Raw genomic sequence first — 19701 nt, forward strand, 5'->3', positions numbered from 1 at the left:
GCACCCCTGCCCTCCCAGGACCGGGACTAGCCACGGGGACCGGCGGACTCCTGTGTGTCCCCCTCATCGTTGCCCCCCTCCTCGCCCCCCACCCCGTGTTGTTTCTGGAGTGAAGCACCGACAGCTGGGCATCCACGACACGCACAGCAGCGTGAAGGGCAGGGGACAGTCTCGGATGGGGCAGGATGCGATCCTGCCCCAGGGGGTCCTTGACGAGGGGACAGATGTCACGTGTCTCTTCAGACACGGGCTTGGGGGATGTGTGGGGTCACGTGTCCGTCCCCTAGGTGGACACGGCCACTCTGAGGGGCATGGTGGGCAGGGGCGTCCTGGAGGTGAGCAGGTTCGGGCCCTGAAACTGAGCAGTGCGTGCTGGAGGGGGTGAGGCTGGGTGCGGCCAGGCCACGGGGCCGCCATGGTCCCCCTTCTCGGGGCAGGGTTGGGGGGGGCGCCCCGGAGTGGAGTTTAATATTCCGAGGAACCGAGAAGCTGTTGCTCAAAGTCGCCGCCCCATCGGGCAGCCCCCGACTGCTCCACGCCCCCATCCCCACCTGTTACTCTGAGTGTTTGGTCACAGCCTCACGGGGGGCGTGAGGGGCTGCCTCCTCCCATCCCTGATCTGATGCCCGAGGCGCTGAGCATCTTTTCATGTGCTTGTTGCCCATTTGTATGTCTTTTCAAGTCCTTTGCCCATTTTGTATTTGGATTGTCTTTCTGTTACTGAGTTGTGTTCTTTTTGTGTTCTAGTTACAAGTCCCTGGCAGATACATGATGTAGTAACTTACTTTTAGCTTACTAGTATGTCGTGGACATCATTCCAGATCGGAACCTTTAAGTCTCTTTAACAGCTGCATGCTATTCCAGTGTATAGACTGAATTATATTTGAAATTTAATTTCTAATAATTTAATGTTTCATGCAGTATACTGCTTTTAAAAAATTGTTATGCTATGAAAACCATCTGATTCTGAACAGAATTTTGTCTGTCTAGTTTTGTAGACACTTGATCCTTTCAGAAAAAGGTCATATCGAATGGAAGTTGATGTATTTTGCACTTCAGAAACATTACCCCACTAAGGAACAGTACGGAGACACACTGCACTTTTGTCGGCACTGCAGCATCCTCTTTTGGAAGGTAAAAATTTCAGATGTAGTCTTGGAGTTTGAGGATTAAAATTTGGAAAAACAAACTATTCACCTAACGGTAATGGTAAAAAAAAAAAAAAAAAGGCAAGTTGTATTTGTGATAAGATAATGATGTATCACCAAGGACTGGGGCAGGGGAACAGGTTCACAAAAGTAGAACAACTTGCGGTTGGACCTGAACGTCGGGCCACCCACCCCGTCCCCTTGCACTGAGGTAGCAGGTGGGGGGGCCTGTCCCCGAGGGCGGTGAGCATGCTGGCTGGCGCCTCAGCCCGAGTCCTGGCGGGTGGGGCTGCTTTCTGCTGTTGAGGCTCAGGATCCCCCACCCTCTTCTGGAAGCCGAGGGGGCCCCTCAGCTGCCCTCCACACTCGGCCTCAGCCTCCACTGTCGGGACCCCCAGGGGGCAGGCCTGGAGACGGCACCTCCAGGGGGCTTCTCCTCACAGCCCCGTGCCTGGAGCAGAGGCGAGGCCCACGAAGGTGCCCAGGCTTCTCATGTGTTTGAGCCACACTTAGCAAGTCTGGTCCGTGGTGGAGACTGAGCCATGTCCGCAGTTGTCTGGGCCCATCCCCTCCCTCTCTGGCTCCCTTCCTCTCCTGTCCAGACTCTGATAAAAACAAGTTTCCAGGGCAGGGGAGTGGGGTGCTTCCATGCACCTCCTCTCAGTAAAATCATTTCCATAGTTTGCCTTGAGTTTGAATTTGCTTGTTAACGTGGTGAAATTTCACTAGGGAGAAAAGTGGCGAAACTGGCAGGCGGTCTGTGCCTGCCCCTCCGTGTCCTCGGGCGTGGCTGTAAGGCCGCAGGCCTTCCGCCTGGTCAGCGCCTTGGCTGTTGGTGTATTTCTTTTGCTCTTCATTTATCTGTAATTTGTTGCATGGATTACATGGCAGACTCTAAACTGTTGGAAGAGAAATTACTACTTTAAATTGTTTTCATTTCAGATTATATCCGTGGTAATGTGGCTCTTTTTTAACTATAATCCGTGGTTGTGGGGTGAGAGTCCCTGTGTCAACAGAGCTTTACCTCCTGGGCTGCAGGCGAGCAGGTCCTGCTGTCCCCACTCATGACCAACAGGAGGTCACGTCATTGGTAATTGGTTGTTTTGTATTCTAGTGTGGCTTTTCCCACACAATTAAAAAGAAGAAATGTGTTACATGGCTGCAGTGGCTGTTCTGTGGAACCTTGTTCCTCTGGGGCAGGGGCACCTCACGCTCATTCTCTCCGGTGTGCCGGCTGCGTTGCGCGGGGACGCAGGCGAATCAGTCAGTGGGATTACAGTACATGGAGCGGAGCCCTTATTGTGCGCCCTTGGTCCCAATCACAGGGATAGAAACGCATACCCGGGCAGGTGCCCGTGGAAAACACGTGAGGAGGCGTCTTCACGGCTGAGTCAGAGCAGACGAGACCGTCTGGTTGCTGCTCTGAACTGACGCTCCTCCCCAGGGTTTTCTGTTCTGAGCAGATCACTTTATTCCAGAGAGAGACTGGGAGCAGTGGTGTTTCTTCCTGGGGCGGATGTGATGGGCGTTTCTCTAAGAATGCCGTTGCAGAGTGTGGAGAGTGTGGGAGCCCTGTCTCTGAAGTAGTGAACAGAGAAGCACCCTCCTTAGTCTCCCTGCTGTTGGTGTAAGAATGTGCTGCTGAGGCATCGAGAAGCACGGAAGTTCTGGATTTTTTAAAACTGAGATGTGATTTTTTAGGTTTCCAGAAGAATTGGCCTGTGGATTCTTTTGTTTATGAAAATTCAGAACAAGTGTCTCCTGCTGGTCTTTTGGCTCTGAAATGTTCAGTCTTGCCTTGAAAGCTGAGCACTTCGATGTCCATGCAGCCTCAGGCCTCAGGGCCTGGTTTGGTCCACCCCTGGGGTCACACTGTAGCTTTTTCTCCTAGAGGCCATTCCAACTTTATTCTGAATCTGTGGGTGGAAATTTAAAAAAAAAAAAAAAAAAGACGAGTCTCTGGAATTTCTGGTGGAAACTGCTTGCAGTGTCAGCTCCCGAGGAAGGTCCCCTGCGTTGCCCCAGCTGACCGGACTCTCTCCCCCACCCCCTCATCCCACACCATCCCGTGGCCTCACCCTAGTTCCCAGCCTCATGGAGCCTCCTGTTGGGGCAGACCTGCTGCGTGGAGTCGTGAAGGTTAAGCAGTGCCCTGCCCTGCGCGGGGCTGGTGCTCAGAAGTGGCCCCTGCGCTTTGACTCACCTTCGCCAGCACTTTCTGCTGATGGAGAGACAGCAGCGTGACACCATCAGGTGCCGCCGGGTGCTGGTGGGGACCCGCCATGGTGCGGCTCCCGCACACTGCCAGACTCATCCTCTTCCGCCCACGTGGGCCTGGGCTCTGACCTCTCAGCTGCCCCAGCCGTCCTGTCTGTTCTGGCTTCACTCTCTGGAGTCTGGGGGTTAGTTTTCTACCTGCCTTTGTGGGAACTCCTCCAAAGTGAAAGAAGGGGAAATACTGGGCTTAAGAACTGTGCACCACGGTCTTGGAGTCACTGAGCCGAGTCACTCAGGCGAGCGCAGGTGCCGGCTCGGGGTCTGTCTGGCTTCTGTGGGCCGGCCCTCCCGGGTTGCTGAGTAGTGACGCGAGACCACTGTGTTCCTTCCGCCTGACCGTCCTCCAGCTGAGTTTCTCGACTTCATTGAACTTCGGTCAACACTGGGGGTTGGGTGAGTTGGAAGCCAGACAGAATGAGTCCAGTTAAAGGCTGGGAATCAGGACCCCGTGTCCTTTTTTGTCTCGGCGTGTCCACTGCCAGGTCCACACCGTGGGTCTGTGGCCGGAGCAGGGAGGCTGCTGGCCCCAGCCCGCACTGATGGCCAGCCCCCATCTCCAGCGAGGGTGGGGAAGCGGGCCAGGTGGCCGGGCCGGCAAGAGGCGAGAGCGGCAGGTTGGTGCTGACCTCGAGCTGAAAACCGTGGATGCGCAGGGGTCCACGCGGGATCCAGGCTCTGGGGTGCCTGGGCTTGCGTGGAGTCTGGTTCGTGCTCTGAATTCCACGGAGTTGACTCTCAGACAGCAAAGAGGGAATGAGGGAGCTTCCGAGAAACCTGCCATAAATATTTGCAGTGTAAACCGTATGTGTCAGTGTCGCTCTGTGCACTTTCAGTGAACAGTTCCGACGGTTATGTAGCTCTGCAGCCTCATCAGTTGTCAGTCCGAGACTCGAGGAAGTGGAAACTGTGGCGGTGGCCCTTCAGGTGCTGGACGGTGCCTGATTCAGCTGCCCGATGATTTTAGCCATTTGCGTAAATAATACACATCCAGCCTAAATGCTAAGTACGGTCTGGCTCTTCCTAATAACCCTGTTTTCCCTTTTTTCCTCCCTTCTCTGCACTCCTTCCTGACCCTTTCTCCGCCGTCTCCAAGGACTGCCGCCTTGCTTTATTACTCGAGGTACCTCCTGCTCTGCCCGCGTCTGCGCGCGTCCCCAGGAGGCTGGTGCCCCTCAGGCCGCACCCTCTGCTGATGTGCGACTGGCCTGCTTGCTTCGCCACGACTGGGGGTCCCATGAGCTGCCCTGTAGACCAGAGGGAGGGTGTAGACTTGGCCGCCGGGTCCCCGGCCTTACTGGCCCCCAGTCCTGAGGCTGCTCTGTCTCCTGACCTGAGCCCCGTTTCTGCTGCGGGACGCAGTGCTGGGCCCTCTGGTGAGTGGGGTGGGTGGTGCCGAGAGCAGGTCCCGGGGTGGACCCTGACCCACGGCGGGAGGGGAGGAGCGCGGCCAGGACGGGGGCGCAGAGCCCAGGGCTCCCTCTGGGGCCCTAACTCAGGAGAGCCCGTCTCCCCATCCACTGGAGCAGGAATTCCTTCGGGAAGTCTCTACCCCGGGGAGCCATGTGGCTGCCTTCATTTTCGTAGTTATCATCGCTTGCTGTCCACGCACCTTTGTGGTGGGGTCCGGGGCGCGTTTAAACAAGCAGCTGGCGACTTCTGAGCTGCGTTCCCTCCAGAAACACGCCCTGTGTGGTAACGACCCACTCCTCCCGCAGGACTCGGGCCACCCCTGCACGGCTGCTGACCCTGACAGCTGCTTCACGCCCGTGTCCCCGCAGCACTTCATCGACCTCTTCAAGTTCTAAGGGCCCCACCGCGCCGTGGCCTGGGCAGCGTGGTAGGACGCGTCCTCCGTGACCGAGCCGTGACCTGGTGCCCAGGCTGGAGGGCGTGGAGGGACGTGGAAAAGTGCCCTGGCACCTGCGGGCGGGAGCATCTGTTGTTTCCACCCGTGAAGTGGGGCCAGGGAGCCCAAGGAAAATCATTTCTACTTCCTTCTTTAAAAAATGCTTTTCTTCTAAGCGCATTAAAATGTGCAACTTTGCATGTTTGTGAATGTGGTTCAGAAAGAGTCTGTATTTTCAGCACGGCATCCTGTGCTGAACTGACACTAACAGCCAAGCATACACTTCTTAATTGTCAAATGATAGTTTCCTGATTTTGTAGTGATCGGGGGCGGGGATAGATCATTGATCCTTGTAAGGACATTGTGCAGAATATTTATTTTTCTTGAGATGTATTTTAACTGTATTGGTCGTGTCCATATGAATCCTCTTGGATACAGAAGGAACCCAGGGAAGTATGTGCATGTCTTCTGGGTGCTCAGCGTTGGGTTGTGAATTGTGCAGACATCCGAGACCCACAAAGGCGTGCGTCTGGGGCTGTGATCCTGGGCTCATGGCCCGATGCTGGCAGGCAGGGGCCCTGACCTGGGGGCCAGCCCAGTGTGACCTGCACTGTACTGCTCTGAATCCCCTTTTGCAGGCAAAGTAATAAATCATGTTTATCTGCCGATTTTAACTTCATCAGTTTTGCATCTTACTGAAGGAAGTAGTATCAATGATTTTGATATCATTTATTGAAACCTTTCAAAGATTGTTTTATTTTCAAAGTATTGCATGTACGTTTTAGAAAATTTTGAAAATAAAGGTTTATAAAAGAATAAAACTTGCATATAACCCTGCCACCCAGAGATAGCTGTGCTTGCCAGAAGGAATGCAGGAATGGCCCCGGCAGGTGTAGGGGAGACTGAACAGGGTCAAGGACCCAAGCAAAGTCATTTCTACTTCCTTCTTAGCACATGGAAATTTGCTGTTTTGCATATTTGTAAATAAAGAGTGTATTTTCACTACATTCTGTGCTGAACTGACACAGCCAAGACTATGCTTAATTGTCAAATGATAGTTTCCCTCTGTGTGTATTGGGTGAAAGCTTTTCATAAAACCGTAAACATCATATATACTGTTTTCATTTTATAACCAGCCTTTTTTTCAAAAGTGTGTGTGAAAATATGGTTTTTACTGGCGACCTGGTACCACACAGCTGGAACAGATCACTTTGTGATCAGCATCACCACGTGTGCACCTGTGTGCATCTCATGATCTCCTTACGATAAACGAGAAGCAGAACCAGGGAAACGAGTCAGTTGTTTGTAAGGATGTTTCCGGAGCACTGGCGAGGATGGAAGGCGGCATCTTTCTCCCCCGAAGATGGATGTGAAGAGGCTGTGAGGTAGGACATGTCTTCTGAAAGCTTATTGGCGAGTTTCTGTATTTTTTTAACATATAAATTTATTTATTTTTGTCTGAGCTGGGTCTTCGTTGTTGTGCGCGGGCTTTCTCTAGTTGAGGCGAGCGGGGGCTACTCTTCGTTGTGGTGCACGTGCTTCTCATTCTGGTGGCTTCTCGTTGCAGAGCACGGGCTCTAGGCACGTAGGCTTCAGTGTTTGCAGCACGCAGGCTCTGTAGTTGTGGCACATGGGCTTAGCTGCTCTGCGGAATGTGGGATCTTCCCAGACCAGAGCTCGAACCCGTGCCCCCTGCGTTGGCAGGCGGATTCTTAACCACTGCGCCACTAGGGAAGCCCTGTATTTTGTTTTGCTTTGGCAAATTACCTAATTGTGTTCTTTGCCTGTTTTACTTTTGGGGTGTTAGTCTTTTTTGTATAAGTTTCTTCTTAGGAGGACGTTAACCTCTTGAAGTGAGTTTTTTCCCCAGATAACATTAAAAGTCTTGGGAGAAGAGTCCAGCTGTTCCCCCTATTAATTAGCCCGTTTCCAGAGGCAGCAGATGTGCTTGGACCCAAAACCGCACACAGGCATTGGCAAAACCTATAGCAGGTGTGCCTGAGCCCGCAGCACTGGGAGGGGGCGTGAGCAGGATACATTTGGGGGCAGGCAGAGAGTTCCAGGCACACAGTTCCTGGGTCCTGATCACTCATTTACGGAAGATCAGATGACGTGAACAGGAAGGGAGGGATCGTCCTGAGCTGCAGGTTCATGTGTCATTTCTGAGTGTGGCTCCATCAGAGGGCTCACCAGACTCGGGCTGCACGGTGTCGCTCCCCACGATGTGTCATCTGCACGCCCTCTACCCTCTCAGCACGGCCAGGAGTGGGCCCAAAGCCGCCCCTGCGGGAACTGCCACCCTCCGGAAGTGGCATCTGGAAGTCTGTGGCGTCTTCCTTTGCCTTGAGGTACATTTTCTCACCCGGGTTGTGACTCATGGGCCAGGAGGAGCCACATTAGGTTCTGCAGCAGGTCCAGGTGCTAGTCTGGGAGTTTCATGGCATCTGTTGTGCGTTTGCTCAGGGCTGTCCATGGAGAACCATGTCTCCTTTAGGGACAGTATTGAAGGATTTGATGTTATTTCTGCTGTAAATGCTGCTTTTAGAATCGTACAGATTCTAACAAACATACAGAATCAAACAAAATGCTCATGTAAGGTGTTTGTATACTGATTTTGTATCCTGTAACTTTGCTGAAATCGCTAATTAAACCTAGCGGTATTTTTTGTAGATTCCTTAGGACGTGGATATACATCGTGTCCTCTGCAAATAGAGGTGGCTTTTCACCTTTCCTTCTTTCTTCCCTCCCTCCTTCCCTCTCTCCTCTCCTTCCCAGCTTTCCGGCCAGACCCCCATGCACGTGGATGGCAGTGCACACACATCCTAGCATGTTCCTGGGAGGCTCCCTGCCCTTCGCCTGTGGGTGTGGTGCATGCTGGGCCTCTCTGTGGACGCCTGGATCAGGGTGAGGTGCTCCCATCCAGCCTCGCTTTGTTGACGTGTTTGTTTTTTTTTTTAATCATGAAAGGATGTTAGATTTTTTCGAGTGCTCTTTCTACATCTACAGTGGTGGTCGTGTGTTGACTTTTGTGTGTTGAACCAACCTTGCATTTTCAGGCCCACGTCCCATGTGGTTTCCATACACATTTGGTGGGTTTAGTTTGCTGGTTTTACTGAGCATTTTCACAAGAGAGATTAGCTGTGCTTTTCTGGTGAGTCTTTGTCTGGTTTTGGTATCAGGGTGAAAACAGCCTCCTAGAAGGGGCTTGCCTTGGGAGCGTTCCCTCCCATTTTCTGGGAAGGGTTTGTGAAGAATTGGTGTGTGTCCTCCTTTAAGCATTAGGATAATTCCTTGGAAACTGAAGTTACTGAGGAGAAGCGTCTGTTTTCAGTTTAGTGACATCCTCCCTTTTGGAAAATCCTTTGCCTTTAACGGGATAGCTGAGACGTATCTTGGTTAGAGCTCATTTTCTTCATCATGGGCCCTAACCTAGCAATAAACGGGCTGTAAACTTCATCTGCTGCTTTCCTCCATAGTTACAGAAGGAAGTGTGCTGAAAACCATAGATGAAAAGGCAGAAGCTGTCTTGGCTTATGACATTTCTTTCTTTCATTAACGGTGTGAGAAAATGCATATGCTTCACTCTTCTCCGTTTCCTGTATTCCCTACCAAATGCAGCATCACCCCCACCCGGTGAGATACCCAAGGATCTGCAAACCTGGGAGGGGAAACCCTGAGGGACCCAGTGATTTCCTGCTGCCGACACCTGCTCGGCTGAAAGGCCCGACATCCACTTGCTTCTCAGCTCGCACCCCCCTGCTCCTATCTGGGTGTGGTCGCGTCTTCTGACCTCACTCCAGATGAGCTCTGCTTTCTGTCCCTTTTTGCAGAGGAAGCAGACCCTCACTTTTGGAGAACAGTGTCCCCTGGGCGCCCCCCAGAATCCCAGCAGGGATGTGCCACGTGCACCTTCCCGACCCCTGCCATGGCTGGTGTGGCCTGCTCCTTCCCACCGCACAGGTGTGACTGCAGTGCCCCCTCGCCAGCACCTTCTGGGTGTCATTGGCACATGCATCTCTCAGGCGTATTCCTGGGGGTTCTGCTGCCCTCCCCGCCCCCAGCACCGACTCAGGCCCACATGGAGAACAGAGGTGCTCAGAGCACAGCCACCTGAGGATGCGAGAGGGCTTTTCACGTGTCTCTCGCTCAGGATGGCGAGATTCTCCACACACCGTGTTTGTTCTTCTGTGTCAGACAGGAGAGACACCTCAACTATGTTGTTTTTATTATTTGGATAAAATTTTCACTCTTCTTTGACAGTCATTTGAGAAATTTGCACAGACGAATGCAAGTAGCTTTTTACTATTTAATCTACATAGAAAATTCAAATGTCATTAAAAAATTTTAATTGCAGTGAAATACACATAAAATTTGCCATCTTAACCATGTTTCAGTGTACAGTCCAGTGGCATTAGGTACATTCACATTGTTGTGCAAACACCACCACCATCATCTGCAGAACACTTTTTATCTCTGCAAACAGAAATTGTCCCCATTAAACACTAATTCCCCTTCCCCACCCACCAGCCTCTGGCCCCCACCATCCACTTTGTCTCTATGGATCTGACTGCTGTAGACACACCATGTAACTGGAATCATAAAGTGGTTGTCTTTTCATCCGTGTTGTAGCATCGCTCAGGATTTCCTTCACTTGTGAGCTGAGTAGTGTTCCATTGTGTGGTTGGACCACATTCTGTTTCTCTGTCTGTTGATGGGCACTTGGGTTGCTTCCACCTTTGGGCTGCTGTGAACATGATGTACAAATCTCTCTTCTAGATAAAGGTTTCGTTTCCTTTTGAATGTATACCCAGAAGTGGAATTGCTGGATCATGTGCTAATTATATAGTTAATATTTTGAGGAACCACCATACTATTTTCCATGGTGGGAGTGTACAATGGTGCAGCCTCTAACAGTGCCCAGGGGCTCCAGTTTCTCTGCATCCTCACCAACACTTGTTATCTTGTGAGGTTGGGCTTGTTTTGTTTGTTTTTTATAGTAGTTGTCCACATGGTTGGGAGGTGATATCTCATTATGGCTTTGATTTTCATTTCCCTGATGAGAAGTGATGTTGAGCATCTTCTCCTGTGCTTGTTGGCTGTTTATATGTCTTTCTTGGGGAAATGTCTATTCAGGTCCTTTGCCCTCTTTTTAATTGAGTTGTATGTGGCTTTGTTGTTGAATATAGAAAGAACTACTACAACTCTGGACACTAAGTCCTTATCAGCTAGACAACTTGAAAATGTTCTCTCCGATTCCCTAGGTTGCCTTTTCACTCTGTTGACTGTGTCCTTGGACGCACAGAGGTTTTAAATTTTGATGTCCGATTTCTCTATTCTTTTTTTTGGTGCCTGCACATTTTGTCATATCCAGGATTTCATTGCCAAATCCAGTGTCATGAAGCTTTCTCCCTATGTCTCCCTATGTTTTCTTCTAAGAGTTTTATAGTTTTAATTTTTGCACATAGCATAATAAGGTAAGGATCCAACTTCATTCGTTTGCATGTGGATATGTGGTTTTCCCAGCAACGTGTGTTGACTGTCCTTTCCCTACTGAATGGTTTTGGCGCCCTTGTTGAAAATCATTTGACCAAATATGCCATTATGACTTGGGTGGGGATTGTATTGACTCTATAGATTGCTTTGGGTGGAAGTTTTCCAATCCATGAACATGGGATGGCTTCCATTTATTTGTGTCTTTTTCTTTCAGCCTTTTTCACTCAGTTCATTCCTAAGTGTTTTATTCTTTTTGTTGCCATTAAAAAATGAAATTTTCTTAATTTCCTCTTTGGATTTTTCATTGTTATTGTATAGAAATGCAACTGATGTTTGTATGTTGATTTTTTTGTTGTCTTTAGGATTTTCTACATGTAAGATCATGCCACCTGCAAACAGAAAATTTTAATACTTCCTTTCCAATTTGGATGCTTTATTTCTTTTTCTTGCCCAGATGGCTCTGTCTGGTGCAGACTTCCAATCTGTGTGGAACAGAAGTAGTGAGAGTGGGCATTTTGTCTTGTTCCTGATCTTAGAGGAAAAGCTTTCAGTCTTTCAGCATTGAGAGGGTGTCAGCTGGGACTTTTTATATGGCTGTATAATGTTGGGGCAGTTTCCTTCTATTCAGAATTAGTTGAGTATTTCCATCGTGAAAGGGTGTTGAATTTTGTCAACTGCTTTTTCTGCATCAATTGAAATGATCATGTTTTTCCTTTGTTCTGTGTATAATAACGTGTATTAAATTGATTGATCTAATGGTGGATATTGTCTCTTCTTGAAGTGGGGTATTGGGATCTCCTACTATAATATAGAGCTGGCTCTTCTTTCCTCAGTGTTTGCTTCATATGTTTAGAAGCTCTAATGTTTGTTCATGTATGTTTATGATTATTACATCTTCTTGGTAAATTCTCAACTTTTTAATTTAAACAACATGAAGATGATGAAATTACAGGATTATGGGATTTACTTTAACATAGTTAATTCTCTTGGTTGAGGCTAGGGGGTGACTAAAGATAAAACAAGACTGGCCAGGAGCTGAAAACTGTAGAGGGGAAGGATGTGTACATGAAGGAGTTTTCACCAGGGTTCAGCAGATTTTCTGTGAGGAGGCAGGTGTTAAATATTTTTGGCTTTTCAGGGCCCACATTCTCTCTTGCAGCCATAGACAATCTATACGTAACTCAGACTTCAACTGCGTGGGGGACATTGATAGCGAGTGTTCCAATTAAACTCTGGGATTTCATGTGTCACAGTATATTATTCTTTTAAGTTGTTCTACCATTTGAAAATGTAAACATTCTTAACTTGTATGCCATATAAGTAAGTACAGGGGGACGGCCACAGTTGTCCACCAGGCTGTAGTGTGCCAGCCCATGATTTATATAATTTTGTTTCTTCTTTTGGATATGTTTGCTATTTTCCATTTAAAAACTGAGGTGTTACTTTTTCAACAACATTTGTCGCCCTGTTTTTTTATCACAAAAGTAATGTATATTCACTGTAAAAAGTTTTGTTAAAAAGCCAATATACAAAAAAAAAAGAAAATGCTACCCATAATTCTACTTCGAGGTAATTACTTACATTTTGATATCTTTCCAGTATTTTATCTCACATTGCCTTTTGAAGATCTGTAAGCACCCAAAATTATAAAGTGAGAGAAACAGCGAAGTACTAGAATAGAGCTGCGTATCTCCTGGGGGAGAGCAATGCCCTCATCTGGGTCCTGCTCACTGGTTCCCAAGGGAAACTGGTCTTCCAGGTGCTTCTGCATGTTGAGCTTTGGAGATTTCTTACAGAACAAAAATTCTTGGCATCCTCCTGCTAGCTTACTGAGCCAGTTCTAAGTTTCTAGGGAGAAGAGAATTTTGAAACCCTAGCCTCTAAAGAAAAAAATACTTCTCAGAAAGAAAACTCAAAGCAAATGATATTTTTCCCATCACCACCCCCTTCCAGATTTATTCAACTCTCTTGAAAGCTAAAATTCTACCCTGCCTTTATCACTAAATTCTGCAATTCTGAAAAGTCATGCTGAGACATTAACTTCTAATTATATAAACTTATCCACCACTTCACTGAGGCCAAAGACCCTGGAGGGAGACTGGCGACCAGAAGACAGACGACAGAGGCCTGGGACAGAATCAGAAACTTGGCCGATACCCAGAGAAAGGACTCTTGAGTATCAGAACCCAGCACAAAGCGGTGGATTTGTACAGAAGCAAGTCCCCAGACACACATTCCTGCAGGCGGAGAGAGGCAACTGCAGGCAGGCGAGGCGGGAGGGAACCTGTCATCCCCATGCCCACATTTCACACCTACCTGAGTATCGGCTGAGCCCCTGCAGCAGGCCAGGCACAATGCACACACCATGCCGTGGTCTTGAGGACGAAATCAAAAGCAGCTAAAAAGACATTTTCCAGACAATCGGGAAAACCTGACTGACTGTATCTATGGGTATCAGATGATGTTAGGGAATGGTTAATTTTCTGAGGTGTGCCATTGACGTAGTAGTTAGTTATGCTGGGGGAATAGCTTCGTTTTTAGAAATGCATGCTGTACGCATTCAGGAGCGAAACGTCACGATGTCTGTAATTTACTTTTAAGTGGTGAATATATATCTCAGCCTTGAAATCGTTTATCAGGTAAAACACACACGTGAAGCAAATATGACACGTTCAGCAACTGTGGAATCTCAGTGGCTGAGTTGCCCACTGCACCGTTCTTACCTTTGCATAGATATTTTCCATAATACAGTTTTTAAAAACTGAAATGCCTGTCACTTCCAAATTGAAATGTGACGGGTTAATTATGAAAAATAACCACCACTTAGAGGTTTAGGTGTAATCTGGCCTCCCTTGCACATGCCTGCTGCTACCGGGCTCAGGAGTGGCACACGCTGTACAGAAAAAGCACAACTCTTAACACTCCCACACACACTGAGACCCGGGGGCCCCCAATTCCTCAGGACCCACAGAGTGACCGAGGTGTGGGGACTCTTGTTCACAGCCGAGCGTGGCCTTTCCTGTTGTTAAAAGGAGAATGACTGTTTCACTGGGGATGGTTCTTCTCCTGGATGAGCTGTGAATGCACGGAAGCTGGGCACTGGCTTCCTCACCATCGGGACCCTGGGTGGCTGACAGGTGCGAAAAGCTTAGTCCAGGAGGAGCCCCTTTCCTTGAACCAGCCTCGCAGAGCCTGCAGATCTGGAGTAACCTCCCGCTCCGAGGCCCTGGCACCCCTGCTGCCCCAGGAACGTCTCCCAAACTCTGCCAGCCTCTCAGCTTCCCATCCACCAGCTACACGGCCTCCTCACCCCACTGAATCCCATGCTCCGTCCGCTTCATGAAAACGTTTGCCCGGTGCATACGGGCAGGGGGCTCCACCCGTCCAGGAGGGACCGCCAGGTGGGGACACCTGCCCAGACGCCCCACAGCCTCGCCTGGCCCTCACCACCGCATTCCATGCCAGCCACACCCTGTCCAGCCACGCCTTCTGCGACGAGGGACAAACTGTGTGGCCTCCCGAGGTCTAAGCCAGCATTTAGACCCCATCCCTGTGAGTCTGAAACCAGGCCCTGCACCCCCAACCAGTGCTGGGGACACGTCAGACCCCTCAGAACAGCAGGTGCCTCCGGCTTCCCCACCTGGATCTCAGCTCCTGGTCCAGCGAGTGCCTGGGCACAAACACCCTCGGAGCCTCACTCTGATCATCTGGGAAACGGGCGCAGCGGCACCGCCTCTGGGAGCCCCGATGGACCAGGTGCCCCGCAGGAGGCCGGGCGGCACCAGGGAGTGGAGTGGACGGCGCCTGAGACCCTCGCCCGACGCCAGAGTCTGAGGTCTCCTCACCGCCCTCCCCCCGCGAGGCAGATGCACACGCCACAGCCACGTGTCATCTCTCCCTTGCTGTTCTGTTTAAAGCCACCATTTCTAAATTCAGAATTTCTACATGAAGGCTAGAGTCGCCACTTGGGAACTGGAACACAGACACTCGGTCAGAAAAGACGGCCTCTTCCTCACAGGGAAGAAGCCAATTTTCGGTTTATTACCCCCATGGCTTCACTACCGAGCGGGTCAGGGCCCCCTGCAGGGCTGGCCCGGCCACACCTCACCTTCCCACGACCTCAGGCCCAGCCGCAGTGCCCTGACCTGTCCTTGTGCGAACACAGTGGGGAGACGACATGGTTAGAAAAACCCAGAGCGGAGCTGGTTTGCTTGTTAATGCGGTCTGTACGCTTGTCTAACTGAGTTTTCAAAATACCCCAGAAGGCGTGAAAAACACAGAGGTGAAAGTCACCTGCAATCCCTCATCCGAATGCAACCGTTAAAAGGTCTCGTCTGCCACGTCATTCTCCCCGTGGGTTTGAGGAAAGTCGGGTGCTGGGCCACTGTTTCCAGGGTAACACGATGACCTCATCAGGGGCACCAAATCCGGGGTGCTACCCAGCTATGCGGGGCTTTCCTTCTAGACCCATGTGACACCTCACACCCTGGGGGTCACCTTTGCGTTCATCACCCTGTTACTAAAGGACACAGCTCAAATATTTTCCAAATCCTGAGACGGCTTCTTTCAGTAGAAATTTTACATTTTTCAACAGTGGGCAAAATCTATCAATAGTTCATCACTTTGTTCTGCTATTAGTGAAGATTAGTAATTTTTCATTGCAACGTGACTCTGCACAACATGAATCGAAAGCCATTTAGGTTACAAAGTAGCGCTTTTTCTGAAAACAGGTGCATTCAGCTGGCTGAACGTTAACAGCTGGCCAGCACCGAGTGGACCAGGCTGGGACAGGATGTGGCCATCCACCACCCTACCCCACCCCCCTGCCCCAGGAGCCCCAAGGGACCCTGCGACCCAGGAGGTGCCCTGCAGACAGTTCTGGACCAGGCTAGGTCCTGTATCCACGATTACAAACTACAGAACACAGCCGTGAGGACACGCACTCACCACGACAGCATCACGTGTGGGTCACAGCCCCATCAGACCCTTGTGGTGAAGCGGCAACTACTAGGAAGTGACGGTGCCTGTCCTCAGGGCACAGGCGCTGGGAAACCCCCTCGGAGGGCGTTCCTGCCCCGCATCCATCACCCAGAACCGCTCTTCTGCCAAAAGAAAGCAGTGGCAGCAGCAGGTCCCTTGGTTAGTCATTCAGCACCGTCTGTACCCCCCTTTGGACTATTTTATCACAAAGTTAAATTTTTAGCCAATTCATTTCTTTAAAGCTTATTAAATAGTGTTCTGCCCTTCTTTTGTTCAAATATCAACTGAGAACCATAAAAACTAGAAAGTATATAAATGGCTAGAAGTAAATGGGGAGAAAGAAGAGAAAGTCCCCGGCCTGTGACAACAGTCAGAAAATATCTGGTGACGTATGTCTGTGAGTGAGCACCTGAGGTTCAGGGTCTGAAACCACCAGCGGAACCACACGCCCCCAGAGCAGGTGTAGAGCAGGACGGGAGCAGGAGTGGGTGAGGTGGGGGGGGGGGGAGGAAGAGGGGACGAGGGCAGGGACAGGCCAGGAGACCAGCGAGGGAAAGGCAGAAACACGCACACCACGGGAAAGGAAGGTGGTGGGACTCGGACGTGTCACCTGGCTTGAGACGGCATCGTGGTCATCCAGTCCCTAAGGGAGGTCAGGGTTTCTCTCCAGAAGAGGCCACTGTTTGAGAAAAACAGATGGAAACCTTTTTACAAGATGAAGATGATTAAGTAAAGAACGTCCTCCTGTCAGCTGGGTGCTGAGGGGGGGCTTGCTTCAGGTTCTAACTCGTGGAGTCACTGCAGTAAAATCGGAAGCAGGGCCCAGGGCAGGGCAGGCGCAGCGCCTGCTGTTCCCAAACAGCGTCCATTCAGATACACAAAAGATACATCCTGACAGCTGAGGTTGAAGTTGGTCGTTTATTTATGAGTCTACACATTTTGTTGGCATCTTAAATGAGGTTGAAGGTGTCGAGACGGGTACCATCAACTCTGAGTGACTGAGTCACCGGAAGCAGATTCCAGTAACCGTGCAAACTAACAGTCAGAGTATATAAAGCATGTTTTATTTTTAAAAACCTCAGCATTAAGAATTCAACCTTCTTTGAAGCCAATCACTTTTCTGTTAAAAACGACAGTCGAAAGAGCAGACACTTCACTCTTCACACAGAGAAGCTATGTTTTTACAGAATTCAAACAAACCTCTTTTCTCATCAGCCAGTGAACAAAACAAAGATGCTTCGGTAAATTCTATCAAGAAAAAATACCTTTCCCCCAAAGCATACCAATAAATATTTATATTAAAACCCACAAATATTTTTGTTTAATCAGATACAACAGAAGAAAAATTCATTTTTACGTTTATCTTTGTAGATAAGTGTGATTTATGTGCATATTCCAACCCCGGTCTGGTTTTGAGGAACAATGGTATGAAGAGTTGTTCTGCCAGCTGTGCACCACGGGTGTGTCACGGGCACTGAGCGTCGCAGCACACGGGCACAGGCTCCCCACAGTGAGGACACTGTCCCCACCACCGCGCTGAGCTCCCTGCCTAGAGCCTTGGACACGAGGTCTGCCTCCCTGCACCTCAACACAGGATTAGCCCAAGACAAGCCCGCAGCTCCTGCTTTAAAATCCTCGCGTAAATGACGGCCTGGAGCTCGTCTGCAGCCACAGCAAGCGTCTCTTTAGGGAGAAGGACTACAGTCTATGGACTGAACCGTTTCCCCGAGGAAACACGGTTTTCAGTTCCAGTATTAACATTTCAAGGTTCTAACGCAAACTGGATTTTACCACCACTTACATGTCCCCCTTTCAAGGCTCAGTGAAGTAAACTTCTTGTCTCTTAGAAAAAGATGGACATAGATGACTGATGGACGCTACGTAGACAGAGCGAGAGAGATGGTTAGAGGACAGGTATACATTGTACATAGATGGCTGGAGATGACAGAGTGTAGACAGATGACTGAGAAATGACAGATGACAGGCACACACTGTCACCCCCCGGAGTCCACAGAAGTGCTAAATGGCACCCCTTTACGTCGAACAGCACAGAACTGAACACTGAGGACAGTGGCTTTTAAAGAGGAATGCACAGTGTAACTGGAGGTTTTTGTTTTTAACCAAAAAACCCCAATACCTTCTCTGTGAAGCCACCGTGACCTGAGATAGACACGTACTCCTGTGGATCGGAGCTGTCCTGCTGAGGACACACGTGCACGGGTACCTGGCCACGGGGCCAGTCTATCAGGGAGGCAGAGAGCAAGTCTGGAGACACACGAGATGCCTCAGGGACGTGCCCAAACCAGCCAGTCTCTCATTTGGAAAAACAAAACCCTGGGTGTTAGAGAAGAGAGGCACTTTCATCATTTTACATACAGTTTTAACTCTTAACAAGCGAGTTATTATTTTCCAAACAAAATTAACTGTCAAGTTACTAAAACTGATCCATGCTTTATATATAGCATTCTTTGATCTGCAATCAAAAACCGAGAACAAAGTTTTAGAAGAAAATAAGATCAATATTTAAAAGTTCAGGAGAAATAAAAATAAAACCTCAAGGTAAGAACCACTGTCATCATCTAATGCGCGTACAGGAGGCTGGAGATGAAGACGCGTTTGCAGACAGTGCATTCATGCTGATCAGATACAGCCTTTGCTTCTCCAGGGTTTATTCTGCTTGCATATTTTAAAATTTAGTACAAAAGAAGAGTTAACACAATGTAACATGACCTTTGGAAGATTCATTTTACACCTGGATTGCAGGTTTCTGGCAACAGAAGAGAACTGTGCAGCTGCTACATTCTTGTGTCATAGACTACACGTATGTGCTACATGCAGAGAAAGGGATCAAGACACGGAACAAAGAACTACAACCGAGGACACAGGAAGACGGTTTTGTGGCAAAATGCAAATTACCACTGCGCTCCTCCCGGACAGCAGCAAACCTCACGTCTCCAGTCTCAGCAACACGTGGACGACAGGAGGACGTTTCCACATAAGGCAGTTGATGTGCGGTCCCTGTTCGTGTCCACTGAGGAATTTCCTAAGTAAGCATTTGAAGAGGAGAGTCCAAATAAAACAGCACAGGGCAGATTCTCTGCAGTTTTCATCAGGGAAAGACCAAACTTGATACTCTACTAAAAACACACTGTGATACAGCAAACTCTAGGAATCTGAATGAAATGAGATACAAAGGTGCAAAATCAGGCAGACCTTGGTTTGTGAACTCGCAGGAGTGGGGCCGTCACTCCAGCTCCTCCCAGTCGTCCGTCAGGTGGCCTCTGCTCTGCCGACGGATGCTGACCAGCTTCCCCGCTGACCTGAGGCTCCAGCGCGAGCTGTTCCCGGCACCGGCCAGGCTGGTGTACTTGGTGGAGCCCCTGGCGTCCTCTTCCCAGCCCGGCCCGGACAGACGGTCACTCATGGGGTCGCCCGAGTTGGCTGCCACGTCTTCAAGAATAAGTTTTGGTGGCTCCCAACCTTCGATCTCATCTGGTTTCTTAGACTGTGTACTCTGTTTCAAAACCAAATTGTCCCAAAATCCAGACTTCTTCTCCGTCTTCAAGTCTTCTTTTAATCGTAAGTTAGTTCTACAGGAGACGAAAGAGTTAAGTGTTGGTGATCAATCATCTCAGAGCCTCAAGTTGTATTTATTTTATAAAATAAAAGGTTCTTTTTTAAAAAAGTCTTGTTTGGAAAGCTCACACAGATTTATACGTAAAACTTGAAATATTAATAAGGAAAAAGCAGTCACTACACATGATTAGGGAAACTTGTGAACGCTGTATTTAAGGTACCACACTTGGCAAAATGCAAAGTCACTCTCAAACAGAAGAGAAAAAAGCAGACTGTCTCAAGGCCACACGGAAGGCCGAGCTCGTCTCTGAACCAACCTGAGAAAAGAAGCCCCAGGTCCAGATTCAGAAACGGGGGGTTACTCCATTTACCACAGGTTCA

The 19701-nt window shown here is 49.4% G+C and overlaps 2 protein-coding genes across 11 annotated transcripts in view; one reads left to right on the plus strand and one right to left on the minus strand.

Moving 5' to 3' along the window:
• FBXO25 (F-box protein 25) overlaps positions 1-19429 on the plus strand; it is a 63133-nt gene extending 43704 nt beyond the window's left edge. For 3 of the 9 annotated variants that reach the window (XM_033409284.2, XM_049704311.1, XM_033409283.2), the window contains 2 exons: positions 991-1134; positions 4519-11525. In XM_033409284.2, the coding sequence (XP_033265175.1) occupies positions 991-1134; positions 4519-5085 (711 nt within the window). In that variant the 3' untranslated portion in view covers positions 5086-11525. Of the gene's footprint in view, positions 1-990; positions 1135-2090; positions 11526-17115 lie in introns of those variants that run through there. The other 6 variants (XM_033409287.2, XM_033409286.2, XR_004478050.2 and 3 more) reach the window with 5 other exon arrangements.
• The window catches only part of TDRP (testis development related protein), a 62456-nt gene continuing 50967 nt past the window's right edge, over positions 8213-19701 (minus strand). For both annotated transcript variants that reach the window (XM_049704313.1, XM_012537409.3), the window contains exon 4: positions 8213-19334. In XM_049704313.1, coding sequence (XP_049560270.1) covers positions 18989-19334 — 346 coding nt within the window. In that variant the 3' untranslated portion in view covers positions 8213-18988. The remainder of the gene's footprint in view (positions 19335-19701) is intronic.

Source organism: Orcinus orca, chromosome 21 (assembly GCF_937001465.1).
Source record: "Orcinus orca chromosome 21, mOrcOrc1.1, whole genome shotgun sequence".
NCBI lineage: Eukaryota > Metazoa > Chordata > Mammalia > Artiodactyla > Delphinidae > Orcinus > Orcinus orca.